Here is a 21,255-nt window from a genome sequence, read left to right as displayed (position 1 = left end):
AAATTAAAAATGCTTCTCTGCTTCATATCTCTTCCTACTTAGTGTGCTGCAGATTGAGCTGTTGCAATACAGGCCTAAGTTGGCACTTCAATCCAGCACATAATTGGAAAAAGAGTGGGGTCACGTTCGTTCATGTGTCAAATCCTCCCCAGGACTCCAGCAGCCTTGGAGGCACCCTGCATAAGGTCCACTTGCAGATCTGTCCTGAGGGCAACGATTGACCCAAGAAGGGACGTCCTTCCTGGTACGAGAGATGGTTTGAGTTGGGGGCCTGAAAAGCCCAGCAGATCCCTGGTAGCCAGTCCATGTGAATATCCTGAATGAGTTCTAGCACTGGTCAATTATCACATGCAGAAAGCCTACAGCTTGCAGGCGCCGTTTGTCAGCTGGGGCTGCTAGTAGCTGGGAACTAATCATTAAGTCTGCCAAGGAGCAGAGAAGCCTTTCTCCCAGCAGCCTCACGGCCTCCAGCGTGGTGTACATTTTCCTATTTCACTTGGATTTGCGCCTAATGATTGAACTATAGATTATTAATGCTGTGAAGCTCTGGGATCCCAGCGTGACTGTGCTGGGCTCTATTCTGCCCTCAGAGCCTTCAGCACGTATCCTGGCCTGGCAGACAGTGCCCCAGCAGCTGTCAGAGCCGCTGGGTCCAAGAAGGTACCGTGGGATCCAAAGAGTGGCTCCTATTAGCAGCTGCAGGGGCATCGTTGGTGGCATTTGGTGCTCTCTTCTCCCCAAATTACTAGAGAGAATGAATAATAAGTCACAAAACACAACTTAAAGTTCGCGAAGAGGGTGACAAAAAGTATCTTTTTAAAAGAGAAGCGAAAATGGCTGAGGCCACGCTGGGGCTCTGCCATCTGTCACCGTGCACAGCTGTCTGGGTGTGTGCTGGGGACACCGCTGAGCAGCACACACAGAGCCAGGCTGAAGACGTTTGGGGCCTGCAGCAGTGCAATCCCAGGGCAGAGAGAGGAGCTGTGCAGCCCAGCAACTGTGGAATAGTCCCTCCAGGGGTGACTCTGATCTGAAAGCTTGTCCTTTAGTTTTCAAAGACACCCCAGGGAATAATTATAAGGCCCCTTTTACAGATAAGGGAAACAAGGCTTAGAGGAATTAAGAGACTTGCATAAGAGGCTGGGCACAGTGGCTCATGCCTGTAATCCCAGCACTTTGGGAGGAGGCAGGCAGATCACTTGAGGTCAGGAGTTCGAGACCAGCCTGACCAACATGGTGAAACCCCATCTCTACTAAAAATACAAAAATTAGCCAGGCATGCTGGCTCGAGCCTGTAATCCCAGCTAGTCAGGAGGCTGAGGCATGAGAATCGCTTGAACCTGGGAGGTGGAGGTTGCAGTGAGCGAAGATCGTGCCACTGTATGCACTCCAGCCTGGGTGACAGAGTGAGACTCTGTCTTAAAAAAAAAAAAAAAAAAAAAAAAAAAAAAAAAAAAAAAAAAGGCTTGTATAAGAAAGCATCACTCAGCAAATTCTGAAGGACCCCCACTGCTATGGTTTTTTGAGATGGGGTCTCACTCTGTCACCCAGACTGGGGAGTACAGTGGTGCAATCTTGGCTCAATGCAGCCTCTGCCTCCCGGGTTCGAGCGATCCTCTCACCTCAGCCACTCGAGTAGCTAGGAGTACATGCATGCACCAAGACACTCTGCTAATTTTTTTTTTTTTGTAGAGATGGGGTCTCACTATGTTGCCCAGGCTCCTCTTGAATGCCTGGGCTCAAGTGATCCTCCCCCCTCAGTCTCCCAAAGTGCTGAAATTACAGGCACGAGCCATCACACTCGCTCTCATGTTGAAATTTGATCCCTAATGTGGCAGTGTTGGGAGGTGGGGCCCAGTGGGAAGTGTGTGGGTAGTGGGGGCAGATGCCTCATGAATAGCTGGTGCCATTCTTACGGTAGTGAGTGAGCACTTGCTCTGGAGAAACTGAATTGGTTCTCACGAGAATGGATTCGTTCCCTCAGGAGCAGTTTGTTTTAAAGCCAGAGTGACCCTTGGCGCTGTCTTTGCAGGTCTCCATTTCCCCTTTGACCTTCCCCACCAGGTTATGATGTAAAATAGCAGAGAAGCTCTCACCAGAAGCCAGGGTCATGCTGCTGTTGAACTCCCCAGCTTTGCAGAACTGTGAGCTCAATAAACCTCTTGTCTCTACAAATTACCCAGTCTCAGGTGTTCTGCTATAGCAACACAAAACAGACGAAGACACCCACGGTGTGCTCTCTCCTTTTCACTCATGTTATTAGGTTTGGTGAGAATTAGGACACTCCCTTTATGCCTAGAGAATGAACTTAAGGCTGGTATAATGTCAGAACCAGGGACTGGATCCAGGTTCTGACATGGATGCCATTCCCATCATTGCTACACAGAAGTGTCCAGTGGGTACCATGGGCCTTGGACAGAACGACCATCTGCCGTTGGAAAGAGTAAAATACCCTCTGTTTGCCTGCATCGCAGCCTACTGAATTGTGGGGATACAAAGAAGCAACAAACTTGGGGTGTAAATCTCTTAGCCTGCTCAGACTGATATAACAAAATGCTATAGATTGGGTGGCTTAAACAACAGAAATGTATTTCTCACTGTTCTGCAGGCTGAAAGACCAAGATCAATGTGATAACATGGTTAAGTTCTGGTGAGGGCTCTCTTTCTAGTTTGCAGATGGCCACCTTCCTGCTGTGTCCTCACATGACACAGAGAGATAGAGAGAGAGAGTCAGAGAGAGAGAGAGAGAGAGAGAGAGAGAGAGAGTGACATCTGTCTCTTCCTCTCCTAAGAGTCCCATCTTTATGATCTCATTAAATCTTAATTACCTCCTAAAGACCATATGTCCAGATACAGTCACATAAGGGGTTAGGGCTTCAACATATACATTTGGTGAGGGGACATAATTCAGTCCACAGTGTTGGGGCTATAAGTAAGGCTATCAGTTGGAAGACAGGCAATAGAGAAGTTAAACAGACTAATGAGATACAGAATAACTCAAGAAATGTTGGTTGGCATGGGTAGGATGGTATATGTAATATGGGGGCTGTGCCATGTATTATTAGTCTGGAGCTGTTATATAATATATAATAAATACATACTAAAATTTGAAAAAAAATATAGTACTTTAACAATGTTGCTCCACTGTTTTCTGGCTTGCATTGTTTCTGATGAAGAATCTGTTGTCATTTTCATCTTATTCCTCTGTAAAAAATGTGCCCCTGTCTCTTGCTGCTTTTAAGACTTTCTCTTTATCATGGGTTTTGAGTAATTTGATTATGACATGCTTTGGTGTAGTTTTCTTCATTTTTTTTATGCTTGAGATTCATTGAGCTTCTCAGATTTGTGGGTTTTCATCAAATTTGGAAAAATTTTGGTCATTATTTCTTTAGGCCACTTGAAGTTGTCCCATTCCTCACTGATACCCTGTTCATGGTTTTATATTCTTTTTTCCCTGTGTGTTTTATTTTGGGCAGTTTCAACTGTTACGTCTTCAAGTTCACTTACCCTTTTCCCAGCAAGGTCTAATCTGCAACTAATCCCATCCAGTGTAGTTCTCGTCTCAGACATTGTCGTTTTCATCTCTAAAAGTTTGATTTGGGTCTTTTCTATGTTTTCCACATCTTAACTTTTTAATCACGTGGAATGCAGTTATACTAACAGTTATAATAGCTGTTTCAACATGCTTGTCTGCTCATTCTAACATCTGCGTCAGTTCCAGGTTGGTTTTGTTGACTCATTTTTCTCCTCATTATGGGCTGTATTTTCTCGTTTCTTTGCCTTCCCAGTAATTTTTTGATTAGGTGTCAGAAAGTGTATCATTTTGTTACGTGTAGAAATATTCAGTATTCCTATAAACCTTCTTAAACTTGTTTTCAGACGTAGATAAGTTACTTGGAAAGCATTTGATACATTCATATCTTGCTTTCAAGATTTATTAAGTGGGACTGCAGCAATGTTTGGTTTAGGACTAATTATTCCCTGCTACTGAGATGAGTCCCTTTTGTGTACCCTACCCATCGCCTCATTAATCTTAAAGTTCTCAAGTCTGGCTGGTGGGAACAGGCAGCGTTCCCAGCGTTGCGTGAGCATTAGACACCGTCATGCTTTTTCTAATCCTTTTGAGTGGTTCTTTCCCCTGTCTTGGGCAGTTTTCTCGCCACATGGACTGATCAGTTCTCAACTGAATGCTTCCAGGGGAGGCTTCTGCACATCTCCAAGCTTCTCTCTCTGTGCAGCCTTCTCCTTTCTAGTACTCTGTCCTGACAACTCCACCTGCCTTGGTCTACCCAGACTCTCAGCTCCCTCTCCTCAACTCAGGGCTCTGCTTGGGCTCCACTTCCCTTTGCCTGGGAACTCTCTCAAGGCCGTTAGCTGGATCAACCATAGGGTTCACCTTCTTTGTTTCCCATCTCTCAAAGATCACTGTCCTTCATTGCCTGATGTTTAATATCTTTTAAAAAAAATGTTTCTTACATTTTGGCAGCTATTTAGTTGTTTCATGTGGGAGGGTAAGTCTGGTTCCCCCCCAAAATTGAAAAAAGTTATTGAATTCCACAACATCTGCTCCTAGGATTTTGGATAAGGGTTTTGTGGACCCGTATATTATTAGACCCATCATCCTCACTGATAGTAGATATAAATACAAACTCCAAAGAGTCTTCTTGATAGTTTTGTATTTTGGGGGGCTGACTTCTGATCAAGGTTGATTAGTTAGCTATGAGAGATATTATAGACTGTTTCAGCCAGCCACACTCAAGATACCGTGTAGCATGATTTAGCCAAAATATTACAGGCTGGGAAGTGAAAGACTACAATTTCCAGACTCATGTCCAGTGTAGGTTCTACATGGGACTGAGTTTCATCCAGAGAGACGGCCCAGTGCAGGACTTGGATGATGGACATGAACACCATGAGGTGGAGATTCTGCCTCCACTCTATTAAACACCCTGAGGAGGAGACTCTGCCTCCACCCCGTAGAACAACCTGAGGAGGTGGTTCCACTGCATTTCTTGCTTTTGCTGGCAAGCCTGGCTGTGGCAGTATTTGGTGTCAGCTGTAGCAGAATCCCATGGGGGCAGAAGTCAGGGTTTAGTGTACCCATTTTGCTGGTGTGGATTATGCCAGAGAGGATTGTTCGTAGAGTTGGCAACAGTTGTGGCAGTTTTTCAGTTCCACGAATTCCTCACTGTGGCAGAGACTGGCTAGGCCTGCAGGGCCATTTTCTGAATTTTTCGTGGAAGGCAGGCTGATCCTCCAGCCCATTCAAGGAATTGTACAAAGCACCCATTATTGGCAGTACATTGCTTTCTGTTGAAACTAGCTAGAGAGGATTTTGCTGTCTGCAATGGAATTCTAGCAGAGAGACGAACCATGGTACTTACTCACAGTGTGGCTGAGGAAGAGGAGATGATCTGGCCCTGCCCTTTCCTGGTTAATGTGTGCCTGCTTTGCCAGGCTTTGCAATCTGTAGTTTCTTTTGAACAATCCATTAAATGCTCATGTCGATTTTGTGGGGGGTTAGTTTAGTTAAAACCAGAACCAGATACACAAAAGCTGCAGTAGGTTCCAAAGTTAACTAATAAGGGCTGGGTGTGGTGGCTCATTCCTGTAGTCCCAGCACTCTGGGAGGCCGAGGCAGGTGGATCACCTGAGGTCAGGAGTTTGAGACCAGCCTGGGCAACATGGTGAAACCCCGTCTCTACTAAAAATACAAAAATTAGCAGGGCGTGGTAGCTCATGCTTGCAATCCCAGCTACTCAGGAGACTGAGGCAGGAGAATCACTTGAACCCGGCAGGCAGAGGTTGCAATAAGCCAAGATTGTGTCACTGTGCTCCAGCCTGGGTGACAGAGCGAGACTCTGTCTCAAACACAAAAGCAAAAACAAAGTTAATTAATAAAGTTGACCCCTCCAAGCTGTGACACTGTCCCATTACGGTATGTTGAGGCCATGTAGGATGCACAGCTGTCTTCCATCTGGCTCAAGAGGGCACCCATGTGTGTGCTTTGAATACTAATAAAACACAATTTCTGTTTTTTTTTAAGATAAAATTATAAATAGAAGTTGTAATATTTTCTTCCTCCACACATGAATTATCCTGGGCATCTTCTGAGGTATTTTATCAGAGAAGCAAAATTATTCTCATGTCCCAAACATTATTATTATTTATTATTATTGCCAATCGTCTTATATAGGTAAATGATGAGTCAAACACAACAACTGCTTTTTCTAAAGAATGGTCATTGCATGATGGAAAACCTACTCCTATTTGTCCTGTATGAAGGAAATTTGACAGAAAGTCAGGAAACTGATTCTGGTCCTATTGGTGCCACTGTCTCGGTTGTGGCACGTGGCAAGCCCGGCCACTCTGGTTGTCCCTTGCCTCACCTGTACGAGACAAGTGTGTGGGGCTGCAGTTAGGGTTTGCCTGGCACCTGGGTTCCCAGGAAGGAGAGCTGTGCTGTCTGCAAGCTTGCTGCAGGTCTTATTTCTAGGAGCAAATAGCAGTTCCCCTTCAATTCTTTTCATCTCATAGTGCAATCATCTAAAATAGTTACTGGGTAGTGGGATTAGGTATAGATTTTATATTCTACTTGGCATTTGAAATATTTTTCTGCGTTCTCTGTAATAAACACACATTGCTTTTGTAGTGGAACATTTTAAAAATTAAACAAATATGCTTAATTAAATAGCCCTCAAAAAGAAACCTACAGAGACTCAGGTGTAGGAGGGAAAGAAGGAGAATGCTGCACCTGTGACTCCCAACTGCTCAGGTGGCTTCAAAGCGTCTCTTTGCAATTGTTAGTTTGCCATAAAAAATTTAGGCAGGCAGGCCAGTTCCTTCTCATGGCTCAGTAGACTGAGAACATGGTTTCTGAAATGCATTTATTTTCACAGTTCCAACAACAGTAAAACAACTCCGTTGTTTCTTGGAGTTTGGCGAAGAGGTATTTATATTAAAGCAGCTTAGTAGCCTTAAAGATAACCACGGCTCATCAGCTATTATTTAAAACTCATAAATAATCACCTTCAACCACATGCTGCCAGATGGGTATGTAATGAAATGGAGGAAGAAAATCTATAAAGGACTTTAACTCCTGCTGTACAAGTTTGAAAAGAACGGCGATTTTTCGAAGATGTGCAGAGGGACAGAAGTCAGTTCTGAACATACCAGTCAGCGTTCCTAAACCCCAAATCAAGACTTGGGCTCTGACAACAAGACAGGATGTTAGTAATCAAGGTAGTCTTGATAACTCTGGTAGGGAAGTGCCAGGCTGCCTGGGGTTGGCCAGCTGAGCCTGAAACAAGTATAAGGATAGGGTGAGATGGAATTTTTATCTCACTCAGCAAGGCCGAGCGTCCCTTGTAAGGCCTGCAGAGTGACCAGGTGCCCCAGAAAGCTTACCTGTTCCACCCCTTCTCCCACACCAGCCCCCTCCCCACCTGTACACCTTTGGTACATGATCTGGAGAGAATGTTTTCTCAGTGACCCCACAAAAGCAGGCACAGAGGGAAATTACTTCCTCTGTCTCCACTGGGCCTTCACTGGGCACACATCTGTTAGCTTCCACATCGGCAGGTCAGAAACTCGGATCCAAATGGGGCTGGCGATTAGCATTTTAGGGAACAATTGTTCATAGATGCTGCGTCCAACACACCCACTCCAAATTCCGTGGATGCAACTGGCCTACAGCAGCACCGTCCAACACAGCTTTCCACAACAATGGAAATGCTCTCTTCTCCGCTGTCTGATATGGTCGCCACTTGTCACATGCGGCAGTTGACTATCATAGTGGACAGTGCAGGTCTAAAGTATTAGTGATTATTGACAGTGCATGAAACAATGTTCCAAAGCAACTTTTAAAACTATATGACATTAGATTCTAGACACACTTTACAACTCAAACAGCTCATAATTTTACATTTTAAATGATATTAAGAACGTCTTTGGCTGCTTTGGGTGCCCAGTGGTTTGAAATGAAATCATTTTTAAGTGAAGCTTATATGGAATCATCTGATCCATCCCTTTGCTATAAAGTGCCCTGGGAGGTACATTATCGACTCTCATCTTAGCACATTTATTCTAAGTAAAGCACCAGATTTCTCACTAATTTAATTATTGATAATGACCTCTCTCTAAATAAATTTTTTTCTTAGAGCGTGACTCTGAAAACAAGCATATTCAATGTCATATGTAATCCCATATAGACACTTTTAAAAATAAGGTATAGCAAGCACATATACGAATGCAACTTTAAAACATTTGCTCATTTAGATTATTAAAAGAAGCACTGCATTTTCTTAAATCTGTATTAATTTTGGAGGGGGAGGGAATACTGCATAGAAGGCTGGAAGTGTCTCTGTCTCTCCATAAAGGCTAACATTGACGTATAGCGAACATGAACACACGAGCTAAGGTCATTACAAAGCTCTGCCCTTGTACGGTACTTTACACACTTTTAAAAAACTTTTTGCACTTGTACTTTACTTTCCATCAACATATACTTTTATCCCATGATGTGGGAAGATTTATCATGGATGACATCTCCATTTTATGGGTGAGGAAACTGATGCTCAATGAGATTAAATGGCTTGTTCAAGTTCACAAAGCTGATAAGCAAGAAGTCAGGAATTTGACCCCACTGTTGGTCTTAGTCTAGTGTCCTTTCCACGCTAAGGAAAGTGAGGATTTGCTTTCGCCGATTGTAGGAGTCTCAAACTAAATTCTCTTAGGATATATACCAAGTGTGTACAGGGGCACAGGACAAAGAGGGTGGTCTGGGTGGCAGCTAAGAAGACAAGGGCGTGGGCTATGGATAACTGGGAGGTGGCAGTGGTGGGCTCACCATACGATATCTCTTCATTTTTATAAAGCTTGGTGAAGAGTTCAGGTTTTTCCGTAATATTGCAGACATGAGTCAGCAGACGTGTGTGAATTGTGTCTCACACTATATGATTTGTCTCATGTATGGTTCACATTTCAGCATGGTCTTCCGGGATGCAGGGCCATCCCTGTGCTGAAATTGTTTCCCCTGAGTATTAATATGTGATTTAAATATACATATTTCCTTTCAAATACTGAAACACTAGTTTTCTTGTATAGCCAGGGAGAATGCCAGCGCCTTCTTCTGCCTGCCTGGAAAGGGCGAGGTAAGGACTGCGGGAGTGCACGTTGACTAAGTGGGGTGGGGAATCCTGGTGGAGAGTTACCTGTTAATAGACACGGGCTCCCACCCTCACTCCCAACTTCAGATTGATGTTAACCGGGGCTCAATTTCCTCCCTCATTTCTTACATTCTCATTAATAAAAGCCTTAAACATAAAACGAAATCTTGGCTATTCGAGGGGGATACTCATGTTTCTTTCATTCATTCATGGGCACTATCCCTCAGGCAAAGATTCTTACTAACACTAGTGAGACTGAGGCACTTGAAATCAGAATCTATACATTCCTGATACCTCAAAACCATAAAAAAATCTCAATCTGAGCCTTTCTAATAAGTCCTAACATGATATGCCAAGTGATATTTTCATGGTAAATGCGGTGAATGTTTAAAAGTTCACACTTCATGCAGAACTCCATGTGTTCATTCCTCTGAACATTCATTTTGGACTATGCAAATGGGTGAGTCTACTTTTCTTCCACACTATCATCTTTGGCATGAGTATCTGAGAAGGGACATGTGCTGGCTATAATTTCAGGGCAGTTCAAACATGGTCTCACCTTTCATCCCAGGAAAGGTTAGTTCCACACAAATGCCATAATGGAAAGATGTGAGGAGGTGACATATGCTAAAAAAGACCCCTAGTTTTCATCAGAACAGGATTGCCAATAAAAACGGACACATGTTGTGTCCAGTGGACTTGGGCCTCCTCCTTGGTCTATGCTTCCAGATCTAAGGTTGACCATCTTGGGAACAAGTAAGGTTCAAAAATTTGAGTTTGGTCTCATGGCCTGTGGAATAGTAGCAGAAACATCTCTGGGTATGGATCTGCCTGTTGGAGTAAGAAGGCCAAGGCATGATCAATGAGGAATCCCCAGAGTATGTGAGCACACTGACCTCGATTGCCTTTTATGAGGGCAGAGAAATAGCCTGTAATTGAATGAGTGGTAAGCAAAAGGAAGAGAATGGATTTTGATTTTTAGCAAATCTTTTGGGAAGGATTCTTTGCGAGGCTGGTCACACAGAACTGGCATGATCTGAAGTGAAACAGATGGGCAGGAACCCTTACAGAGTCTACAGAGAGCAGGTCAGTGGCCTGGCACACAGCCACAGGGAAGCGCAAGAGGGAGGAGGTGGATACTGGGAGAATTACCATACACCACCTTTCAGGTATGGACCAAAAAACTGAGAAACTGGAGTGGGCAGTCATCATTCAAGAAGATTTTGATAAGTCTGGAAAAACAGGTACCTGGAATGTAGTGTGCAATTTACCACTGAACATAGCAAAAGGCTGCTGAATACGGAAGCACAGAAAAACATTTCAAAGTCATGACTAAATGATTCCAACTGGAGTCAAATCAATAAATTAGGGGGCCACATGGGCTGGCAGCATCCTGCTTTGCAGCTCCAAAGACAGATAGAAAGGTGGCTTCTGGAGCCTCACAGCTCAAAAAGGTAATGGCAGCCTTTTAAAGGCTGCTCAAATCCCATTTAGAACACTGTGCACAGCAACACTCAGCCACTAAATGTAGGCCACTGGAGCGTGTGGGGACGTGTGGAGGCGGCGGTGGCGCGGGCGCGAGGACCGGGCTGTCTGAGGGCAGTCTTTGAGAACTGAGCATGTTAAGATGTGAAAAGAGGTTTAATCAAGGTTTATGAGTATCTGTTGGGCTCATACAAAGAAGCTAGGGCAAGACCTATTTACACCACGAGGATAAAGGATGCACAGGCTGCTAATTAAGGTGAAGAAGGGAGAGATTCTGTAGGCGAGACCTCTCTTTTGCAGGGTCATCGATAAGTGGGGGTAAAAGAAAATGAAGTAGACTCAAGAAAGCCGGGAAGATACAGGACAGGGTTGTTCAAGTCCCTGACAGGCAGCATCTCAGGAAGCCACCTCAGTCTCCACTCTCCTCTCCACCCACAGCTCCCATTTCCCCACTTCTCCACACCCTCGCTGAAGTTCTTTTCGCCCCCAGTGTCCTGAAGGAGGAGCATTTTCAGCAGGGCAGAGGTGCTGCCATTCTAAACACTGCCAAGGGACTTGGCAGGCGGGGGCACTGTGAGGTTTTGGAGAGGTGGGTGCAGGTGTGTGTGAGCGTGTGACTGGGCGTGTGAGTGTACATTATGAGTGCTGTGAGTGTGCATGAGTGTGTGCACACGTGTGAGTGTGCATGAGTGGGGCCTGTGGGGGCATAAATGCTTTTAAGGGGAAGATTGGGAAAAGGAAGATTTTTAGTAACATATTTGTGTGACTTTAAATGCTGGTTGGTTCAGAAAGCAACAAATGATATAAAATTGGCTCTATTCTTTTTCCAAAGTAGTAAATCAATCAACTGATCAAATTCTCTCTCTCTCTCTCTCTCTCACACACACACACACACACAAAGCACGCACACACACAGAGTCACCAATGGATTAGTTCTCTCACTCTATTCGGTGCCAATGGTTTGTACTGGCACTCAGAGGTAAAAACAAAGAATAAAATATAGGTGGAATCCAAGCCAGCCTGGGCCGCAGACCCTTCGCTTACTGTGGTCCCGTGACAGCTGTCTGCCTGTGCATCATGGCGGCTGACGGCTCGGCCGCCACCTCGTGTCCCCATATGGTTCCAAGTGAGCCCCTCGCAGGCAGCCAGGGTCTGCCCGGGAGGCCTCGGCTACCACAGCAACATCTGACCCGCAGGGCTGCCACCGTTCCCATTGGCACAGCTAGTGCCTGCGCTGTTTTGGTCCTCGATGGAGTGAGAACAGATAGGGGAAAGTGGAGAAGAGGGATCCAACGATTCTCTCTGAGTGTGGGGAGGAACTGATACTGAAGTCATGCCTGACTTGCAGAACAACAATGCAGCTGGTTAACCGTCAGCCCTCCCGGCAGCAGCGAGCACTGAGGAAGGTGCCCCAGCCGTGGTGGATGGAAGTGCGCAAATGAAATGTGCCTGGTCTGAACAAGAGAGGTTGCTGATGCTGCCAAGGTCAGGAAAACAATGGGTAATCATATCGCGGCCAAAATCAGCTCAACCATTCACCCTGCTTGGAAAGAGCCTCGCCAGTCGATCTGACAACAGACAGGGCAGGAGTGCTGGTCCAAAAATTAGCACTAGGACCTGGCAGCGTTTCATGGCACTTGAAAAGAATGTGGCCGCAGCTGCACGTACCCGCTAACACCCGCCTGGAGTGACTGACAAGGCACAGCGGTGCTCTCAGAACCTCACTTAGAAATGACTGGCGGCCATCTTCCCCTCCCTGCTCCTTTCTGAAAGATGTCCATTGGCCCCTCCTGATAGCCGGTGACACCCCGTCTTGCCATCCCAAACACTCGTCACAAATCAAATTAACTTTTGAAATTGTTACTCTTGTCAGTTAACAGCGGCACCCCCTGTAATAGTCTCAAACTCACCAAGTCTGTTTCAGAATCACCTTCTATTTAGGGAGAAACAAAACAGGTAGGGCTTTGAATATGGTCAAATGCGAAAACTTTTTTTTTTTCCCAGAAAGTCTTAGCATATCATTCCCCACCAACCAAAATCTTTCTGTAACAAACAACTGATTCTCCCCTAACTCAAATATTTTGGGTAAGGTTTACCACAACCATAAAATCCTATATATAAGTGAAGGAGCAAATGAATTCATTTTAAAAATACTTGTGGTTTTCATTATTTAAAATAAGTATTGGAGCCAAGCCTACAAGGAGGAGGGAAAGCTCCTGATTTTAAATGTTGATACTTATCAAAATGTAGGTTATATTTGAAAGCATTAGGAAGACATCCTTACACGTAAAAGGTTTCAGGGACTAAGTACTCTTTCTGAAAAATAAAAATAAAAATCCATTCATGATAAGAACGCTTAGAAAACCAGTAATCAAAAGGAACTTTCTTAATCTGATAAAGGACATCTATAAAAATATACATATGGCAACTATTACACACTTAATTTTGAACCCTTTCCCTTTCAGATTAAGAATGGGGCAAGGGCACCATCCCTCACTACTCCTACTTAACTTTTTATTTTTATTTTTAGTTTTGAGACACAAATTCACTCTGTTGCCCAGGTTGGAGTGCAGTGGAGCCATCTCGGCTCACTGCAACCTCCGCCTCCCAGGTTCAAGTGATTCTCATGCCTCAACCTCTCAGACAGCTGGGATTACAAGTGTGAGCCACTACGCCTGGGTAATTTTCATATTTTTAGTAGAGACGGGGTTTCCCCATGTTGGCCAGGCTGGTCTCGAACTCCTGATCTCAGGTGGTTTGCATGCCTAGGCCTCCCAAAGTGCTGGGATTATAGGTGTGAGCCACCTCACCCCGCCAATCTTTTAATTACAAATCTTAGCCAGTGCAGTAAAGCAAGAAAGGAAATAAATATTATAAAAGTTGGAAAAGAAGAAACAAAGCTGTCACTATTTGCAGATGATATAATTTTTCTACTTGGAAAATCTAAAAATCTACAGGTAAATTATTCAAAACTTTCAGAATACAGAACCATACTAAAGTTAGTTCATCTCTATACACAAGCATCAATTCATAAAAAATGACATTTATAACAGAAAGAACAATATAACACATCTTGGATCATACCCAACAAAAGTTGCACAAGCCATTCATGGATAAAATGATAAACCTTTATTGAAAGACATTAAAGAATACCTAAATTGAGAGCTATACTATGTTATAATATTGGACTCAATATCAAAGATGTCGATTCTTGCCTAATTGATCTAAGATTTAATGCATTTCCTATCAAATCCAATGGGGCTTTTCATGGATCCTGACAAGTTGATTATAAAACTATTAGAAGAATGAAAGGACAAAAATACCCAAGACGCTCTTGAAGAAGACAAGCATTCTATTAAAGTAAGAATATTGTTGACATCATAAAGAAAGTAAAAAGACAAGCCTCAACGTTGGTTAAAAATATATAACCAACACAAGTTTGTATCCCGTTTGTTGATAAATAACTTCTGTGAATTAATAATGAGAAGACACCCCCGCTCCATGGACAAATATCATGAATTGGAATTTCACAGAAACTACCACAAATGGCCCATGAACAAATGAAAAGGCAGCTAACTGCATCATTAAGTGGGGAAAAGCGGATTAAAGCCTTAGGAGGATACCTCTGTATGCTACTAGACTGGCCAAATTTAAAAGTCTAACAGTACCAAGCCTTGGCAGATCTGTGGAGCAAGAGGTGCTCTCTCATTCACTGCTGGAGGAAATTTAAATAAATACGACAGTCATGTGTCACTCAACGACGGGAATAGGTCCTGAGAAACACATTGCTGGCAACCATCCTAGAGTGCACTTACACAAACGTAGACGGTCTAGTCTACTACTACACACCTGGCCTATATGCCCCGTTGCTCCTAGGTTACAAACTTGTACAGGTTTCTATACCGAATACTGTAGGCAATTGTAACTCCATAGTAAGTGTTTGTGTATCTAAACATAGAAAAGTGAAAATATGGCATGAAAGATTTTAAAAGGGTACACCTGTATAGGGTACTTCCCGTGAATGGAGCTTACAGGACTGGAAGTTGCTCTAGGGCAGTTAGTGAGCTAGTGGTGAGTGAGTGCGAAGGCCTAGGACATTACCATACAATACTGAAGATATTATAAACAGTACATTTAGTCTACACTAAATGTATAGAAACATGTTTCTCAATCTTTATTATTCTTTAATAATAAGTTAACCTTTGCTTACCCTTTTTACCTTATAATTTTATTTCGTTTCAACTTTTTGACTCTTTTATAATAATAACATTTAGATTAAAACACAAGCATGGCCAGGCACGGTGGCTCACCCCTGTAATCCCAGCACTTTGGGATGCTGAGGCGGGTGGATCACGAGGTCAGGAGATCGAGACCATCTTGGCTAACACAGTGAAACTCCGTCTCTACTAAAAATACAAAAAATTAGCCGGGCATGGTGGTGGGCACCTGTAGTCCCAGCTACTTGGGAGACTGAGGCAGGAGAATGGCGTGAACCTGGGAGGCGGAGCTTGCAGTAAGCCAAGATTACGCACTCCAGCCTGAGCGACAGAGTGAGACTCCATCTCAAAAAACAAACAAACAAATAACAACAACAACAAAAAAACACAAGCACAAGGCCAGGCATGGTGGCTCACACCTGTAATCCCAGCATTTTGGGAGGCCAAGGTGGGTGGATCACCTGAGGCTGGGAATTCGAGACCAGCCTGGCCAACATGGTGAAACCCCGTCTGTACTAAAAATGCAAAAATAAACTGGGTGTGGTAGCACATGCCTGTAATCCCAGCTACTTGGGAGGTTGAGGTAGGAGAATTGCTTGAACCTGGGAGGCATAGGCTTCAGTGAGCCAAGATTATGCCACTGCACTCCAGCCTGGGCAACAGAGTGAGACTCCATCTCCAAAAAAAGAAGAAAAAAAAAGGAACCCCATAAGCACACTGTATAGCTATATGCAAATATTTCTCTATGTCCTTATTTACAAAATTTTTTATTTTATTTTTTACTGTTTAAACTTTTTGTTAAAAACCAAGACACAAACACACACATTAGCCTAGGCCTGCAGGGTCAGGATCATCAATATCACTGTCTTCCACCTCCGCCTCTTGTCCCACTGGAAGGGCTTCGGGGCAGTAACACACATGGAGCTGCCGTCTCCTGTGATAATAATGCCTTCTGAATACCCCCCGAAGGACCTGTCTGAGACTGTTTTAGAGTTAACTCTTTTTTTTCATAAGTAGAAGGCATACACTCGAAAATAACGACAAAATGTATAGTATAGTAAATACATAAGCCAGTAACATGGTCATTTATTATCATCAGTGAGTATTCCGCACTGGACATAACTGTGTGCTATACTTTTATACCAACTGGGTAGCACAGTAAGTTTGTTGACCCAGCATCCCCACAAACACGTGAGTCATGCGTTGTGCTAGGTGACAGGAATGTGGCCCTTGGAGATGGAAATTTTTCAGCTTCATTAATATCTTATGGCACTACAATTATACGTGTGACCCACTGTTGACTGGAACGTCTTTATGTGGCACGTGACCATACTTGGGAAACATTTGGGCATCAACTAGTAAAGTTGAAGATATGCACGTCCTGTGACCCAGCGGTTCTAGGGCTAGGACATCTCAGAGAGATTCTGCACATGAGGTACGTCCACAGTGTTCACAACGTCCACTTGTAAAGGCCTTGAACTGGAACCAGTGTAAATACAGTCAACACGAAAAGCCATGACTGAATCGTGACCATTATATGATGGAATACCACACAGCAGGGAGAACAATCAAACCACAGCTACGGACATCATCTTGGATGCTTCTCACAAACACCGTGCTAAACAGAATGCTCGCTTTCTTTGGTAAGCCATAAACCTGAGTCAGAAGTAGGTACGGCAAATTAATATATTATTTAGGAAATCACATGTGTCTATGTACACGTCTTTAAAACAAGGGTTGACAAAGTATGACTAGGGGCAAATCCAGCCCAATGCCCATTTTGGTGAACGAAGCTTTCTTGGGACGCAGCTGTGTCCATTTGTTTACACATCATCATGGCTTCTTTCTCACTACCAGGGCTGGGCTGAGTACTTGCAACTGAGGCTATATCTGCCCCTTATAGAAGAAGTTCACTGATCCTTGCTTTATAGGCAACAGAGTGACAAACTCAAACTTCAGGACAGTGGCTACCTCCAAGAAGATGGGGGAGGGCTGTGATCAGAGAGGGACTTCCTAACTGCTAATGTAAGGAATTATTTCTTAACATAGGCAGTGGGCCCATAGATTTCCAGTACTTTTAAGTGTCCATACATATTTCACATACTTTTTTGTTTGTATGATGCATTCTACAATTTAAAAAATTTTTAAGAGGCAAGAGAGATTGATGGCAATCCTGGCAGTTGCCTCTATGGGTGTTGAGAACACTGAAACTGCATGGTTTTCATTCCACATCGTCTCTGGTGCTGTCTCTGCATCACTGTGCTTTGTGAATAGGGAAAGTCTCCTAACCTTGCTAAGCAGCAAGCTACATTCAGAAGTAGCTTTCCACTCAGAACTTCCATTCCTTCCTAATGGATAGGACGAAGTGTGTCTTAAGAGTTTGAAATGACAAAGGTTTCAAGTCTAACCGACCTGTCAGTGTGGGAATTCCCTTACCAATACGCTGGACAAATGGCCACCCTGAGCCTGCCTGAACACATGCCATGAGGAGGAAGGCTCGGGTCACAAACACCCTGTCCCATGATCATGGAGTCCCATTAGGATCAGACCCTTCCACATGCTGTTCCCAAATCGACCTCCTACAATTCTGACCACTGCTCTTAGCAGTCCTGTGTGGGAAGGGACTTGAATATCATCTCCTCCAAGCCTGTTCATGGTGGGCTTGGTTGCACCTGGGGTCCAGGCCCTGGTATGGCCATGGGGGCCATGTGTGGACACCTCCCGTGACTCTCTGCTCCCCAGTCCACATTAACATCAGGTGTTCTTCTTCAGAATGAAATCTGCCACTCAGCTTCTCTCCGGGATTCCTGCTTTGCTTTCGGATGCATCACAACACATGTCCCTCATTCACAAGACATTATATATATTTGTATTTTCCTGTAGTCAAATGCAATGTCCAACTTACCTATAGAGATCTGTGATCAGGTTTTCATCATACCGAGCACACAGGTTGTTGAGGAGTTGCTCGTGCTGGCCAAACAAGCGGATGTAGTTGGAGGTGGGGAAGGGCTCCCTAGAAAGGCATGTGATGGTTTCCACCATTTTATACTTGTTAATATGAATTCGGAAGTAAGTCCCATTTTTCGCATTGCCGGTTACTATTTCTAAACCCTGGAGGAGGGATGTGGACCAGAAAAACAACATTAGAAACATTTCTGGATTTTGGGAAGTTTATCATAGCAATTTATTTTTCAAATATAACAGACAGGTTATATCTTATCCCTCGCTGCAAATAACAGTAATAGATATTGACTAAACACGGCAGAAGGTAACAGTGTATCAGAAACCACATACTTGGACTCAGTGACTAAATGTTCCTCAGGATATTTTAAACTGTGATTGCCTTGTTCCGTGTTCCCAAACTAGTTGCTAGGTTACAACCAATCCTTTACTAACACTGCACACCCAGCTAATAAGTGGAACCGGGTTTCTTCTCTCCTCTGAGGTGTTTTAACATGGTTAAATTTCTTTGCTTTCACAGCATCATTTCGAGAAAAACCTCCTAGTCAAAACTGACCAGAAATCATGTCAGTTATTTTCAAGATACTTGAACAAAAGAAAGAAATAAAAGGCCATGCCTGATGGCGGGGATTGGGCAGGGTCAGTCGTTTGAAAAGGTCTGTTTCCAGGAAGAAGGTTCAAGGCTATGGGAGATGCACATACACATTCTGCAGGTGGTTTTCTAGTTTATACATTGTTAAAGGTGTGGATTTGTGACTTTCTGCCCTGTAGAAACCAGCTCCAACTGCCACATGAGCCCAAGTGACAAGGATAGATGCTGCTCCAATTCCATGCCACAATGACTTTTTCTATTTCAGCCGCGGATGCCTCCCCACTGGCTCAGGCAGTGGGAAGATTCTGTGGACAAACATGAGTTTTGTCGGGGTAGGGGGGACGGGAACTGAACTTTCCCTTTGGCCCTAGACTCTGACCTTAGTACATAGTAACGCTCAATAAATGTTCTTTGAGTGCATATAGATTTAAGCTTCTCTTCTGAACTTGAATGTGGCATTTAGAAATCCAAGGCAATTTGAACTGCTTGGATCCCAAACATTTACTTAGTCCTGGACATCACCTGGGGATTTTGTCTAAACAAGGACAGTTCAACTTTTAAATAAATACAGGCAACTGGTGGGTGTTTGGGTATCACACGGCAAAGCCCTGAGGGGACTCAGCCAACTGTAAAGGTACAAGGTGAGATATACAGGAGGCACGACAGGTGAGTTCTGGGCCACCCCCAGGTGTGTGTGTGTGAGAGGTTGGGCATTTGGGGGTGTGGGAGAAGCAAATGGGGTTGGGGGATGGTGTTTCAAGGGAGATGGAAGTGGTCCTTTGTTTATTGAAATGGATGGATAGATGGGAAATCTACCACCATAACAAAGTATTTAAAAAATCCGAACTTATTAAGATATTATCCAAAAAACAATGGCCTGCCCACAATGGAGGGCAATGCATTCAAAAAATTAGTGTTAAAATATATTTCATAACAGGGAGATATGTTCACAGTACATTTTATACTTTAGAAGTAGTTTACAAAAATGCACAGTACCATTTCATTTGTTTTGTATCAACATTTTCACAAAATGTTAATGGTCACTTTCTGTGGTTGGGAGACTGGGTAATTTTTATTGTTTATCCTTATAGTTATTTGACTATCTGCAGTTTCTAATTTTTAAAAAGTGATCATTCTTCTAAAATGAGGGAAAGTTATTTTTAAATACTCAGGCTGTGGCATGGCAAGGAACTAGATTTTTTGATGAACAAATTGAGGGAGGGAGGGAGGGAGGGAGGAAGGAAGGAAGGGAGAAAGGAAGGAAGGAAGGAGGGAGGAAGGAAGGAGGAAGGAAGGAAGGAGGGAGGGAGGGAAGGAGAAAAGGAAGGGAGAAAGAAAGGAAGGAAGGCAGGAAGGAGGGAAGGAAGGAGGGAGGGAGGAAGAAAGAAAAGAAGGAAGGCAGGCAGGAAGGAGGGAGGGATGAAGAAAGGAAAGAAGGAAGGAAAGAAGGAAGGAAGCAAAGAAGGAAGGGAAGGAAGGGAAGGAAGGAAGGAGGGAAGGAAGGGAAGGAGGGAAGGGATGAAGGAAGGAAGGAGGGAAGGGATGAAGGAAGGAAGGAGGGAGGGAGGAAGAAAGGAAGGAAGGAGGGAAGGAGGGAGGGAAGGAAGGGAAGGAAGGGAGAGAGGAAGGGAGGAAGGGAGGAAGGAAGGAGGGAGGGAAGGAGGAAGGGTAAGTAAAGAAGGAAGGGAGGAAGGAAGGAGGGAGGGAAGGAAGAAGAAAGGAAAGAAGGGAGGGAGGGAAGGAGGAAGGCAGGGAAGGAAGGATGGAGGAAAGGAGGAGGGAAGGAGGAAGGAAGGAAGTATGTAAAGAGGGTAGGGAGGAAGGGAAGGGAAGAAAGGAAGGAGGGAGGGAGGGAGGGAGGAAGGGAAGGCAGGAAGGCAGGAAGGCAGGAAGGCAAGAAGGAAGGAAGGAAGGAAGGAAGGAAGGAAGGAAGGAAGGAAGGAAGGAAGGAAGGAAGCAGGCCGACTCCAGGCAGGAGTTGGTGTGGAAGGGCAGGTTCCTCTGGAGAAGAGTTTGGAAAAAGCCAGGACTGAGCCTCTGGCTGCAGGGGCCTGGTCTCCTCTGCCCATCCCTTGCCCTCAGCTCCTGTCACAGGCATCTCTCTAGGCCTGGATGCCTCATGGGCTTTGCTCATTCCCGGGTGTTTCCTCAAGTCCTGACTTCACAGTCTGAGCAATGACTCACACCATTGCATGGGGTGGGGGTGGGGGCACTTGACCTCACAGAATAACCTCTGGTGTCAACTTTAACTGATGGCCCAGGATATTCGGCAGTATCTCAGAATTAAAATATATGTAGATATATAGACAGTGAAGAATGTAACCTCCACGTGTATTTCTAAATTAAACACAAGACTTGAAAGACCATTTGAGTTTGGAAACAGCAGCTTTAGGTTTGGCTTCTGGAACCCAGGGGTACATGTCCCCATCACAGTAAGGGATGATTGGTGGAAAAGCTGGAAAACTGCAGGTGAGTTCTGAGGAGGGGTGGCTCCTGCACCATGGCAGTAAGGCTGGCATCTGGGAGAGGAGGCACCACAGACTCTGGCACAGTTTTATCTGCTAGGCTTTCCCAAGCCTTCTCCTCCTTTTAGGTTTCATTGTTTGAAGTGTTTAAAAAAGGGGGCCCAGGTGTCAAGGGGGCACACCTTGACATCCACCCATGTGGTTAACAAATCTTGACTTTGCCAAGAGTCTCACTAAATCCCCCACCTTCAGCTTACAAGGACTTCTTTGTGTTTAGGAAGGCTGACTTGGATTCCACGTACGTGGCCAAGGCTCTGCACCTCAAGATGAGGGTCACAGTCACTTAGTTGGCAGTGACTTGACAAGCC

General features: G+C 44.4%; 1 protein-coding gene across 1 annotated transcript in view; it reads right to left on the bottom strand.

Annotated features, from left to right (window-relative positions):
- CFAP61 (cilia and flagella associated protein 61) overlaps nucleotides 1-21,255 on the bottom strand; it is a 291,671-nt gene that overhangs the window by 39,661 nt on the left and 230,755 nt on the right. Inside the window, exon 25 of the mRNA XM_050805793.1 lies at nucleotides 17,775-17,980. Coding sequence (XP_050661750.1) covers nucleotides 17,775-17,980 — 206 coding nt within the window. The remainder of the gene's footprint in view (nucleotides 1-17,774; nucleotides 17,981-21,255) is intronic.

The sequence above is a fragment of the Macaca thibetana genome, chromosome 10 (assembly GCF_024542745.1).
Source record: "Macaca thibetana thibetana isolate TM-01 chromosome 10, ASM2454274v1, whole genome shotgun sequence".
NCBI classification, from domain to species: Eukaryota; Metazoa; Chordata; class Mammalia; order Primates; family Cercopithecidae; genus Macaca; species Macaca thibetana.
This window is presented reverse-complemented; position numbering and strand designations above follow the sequence as displayed.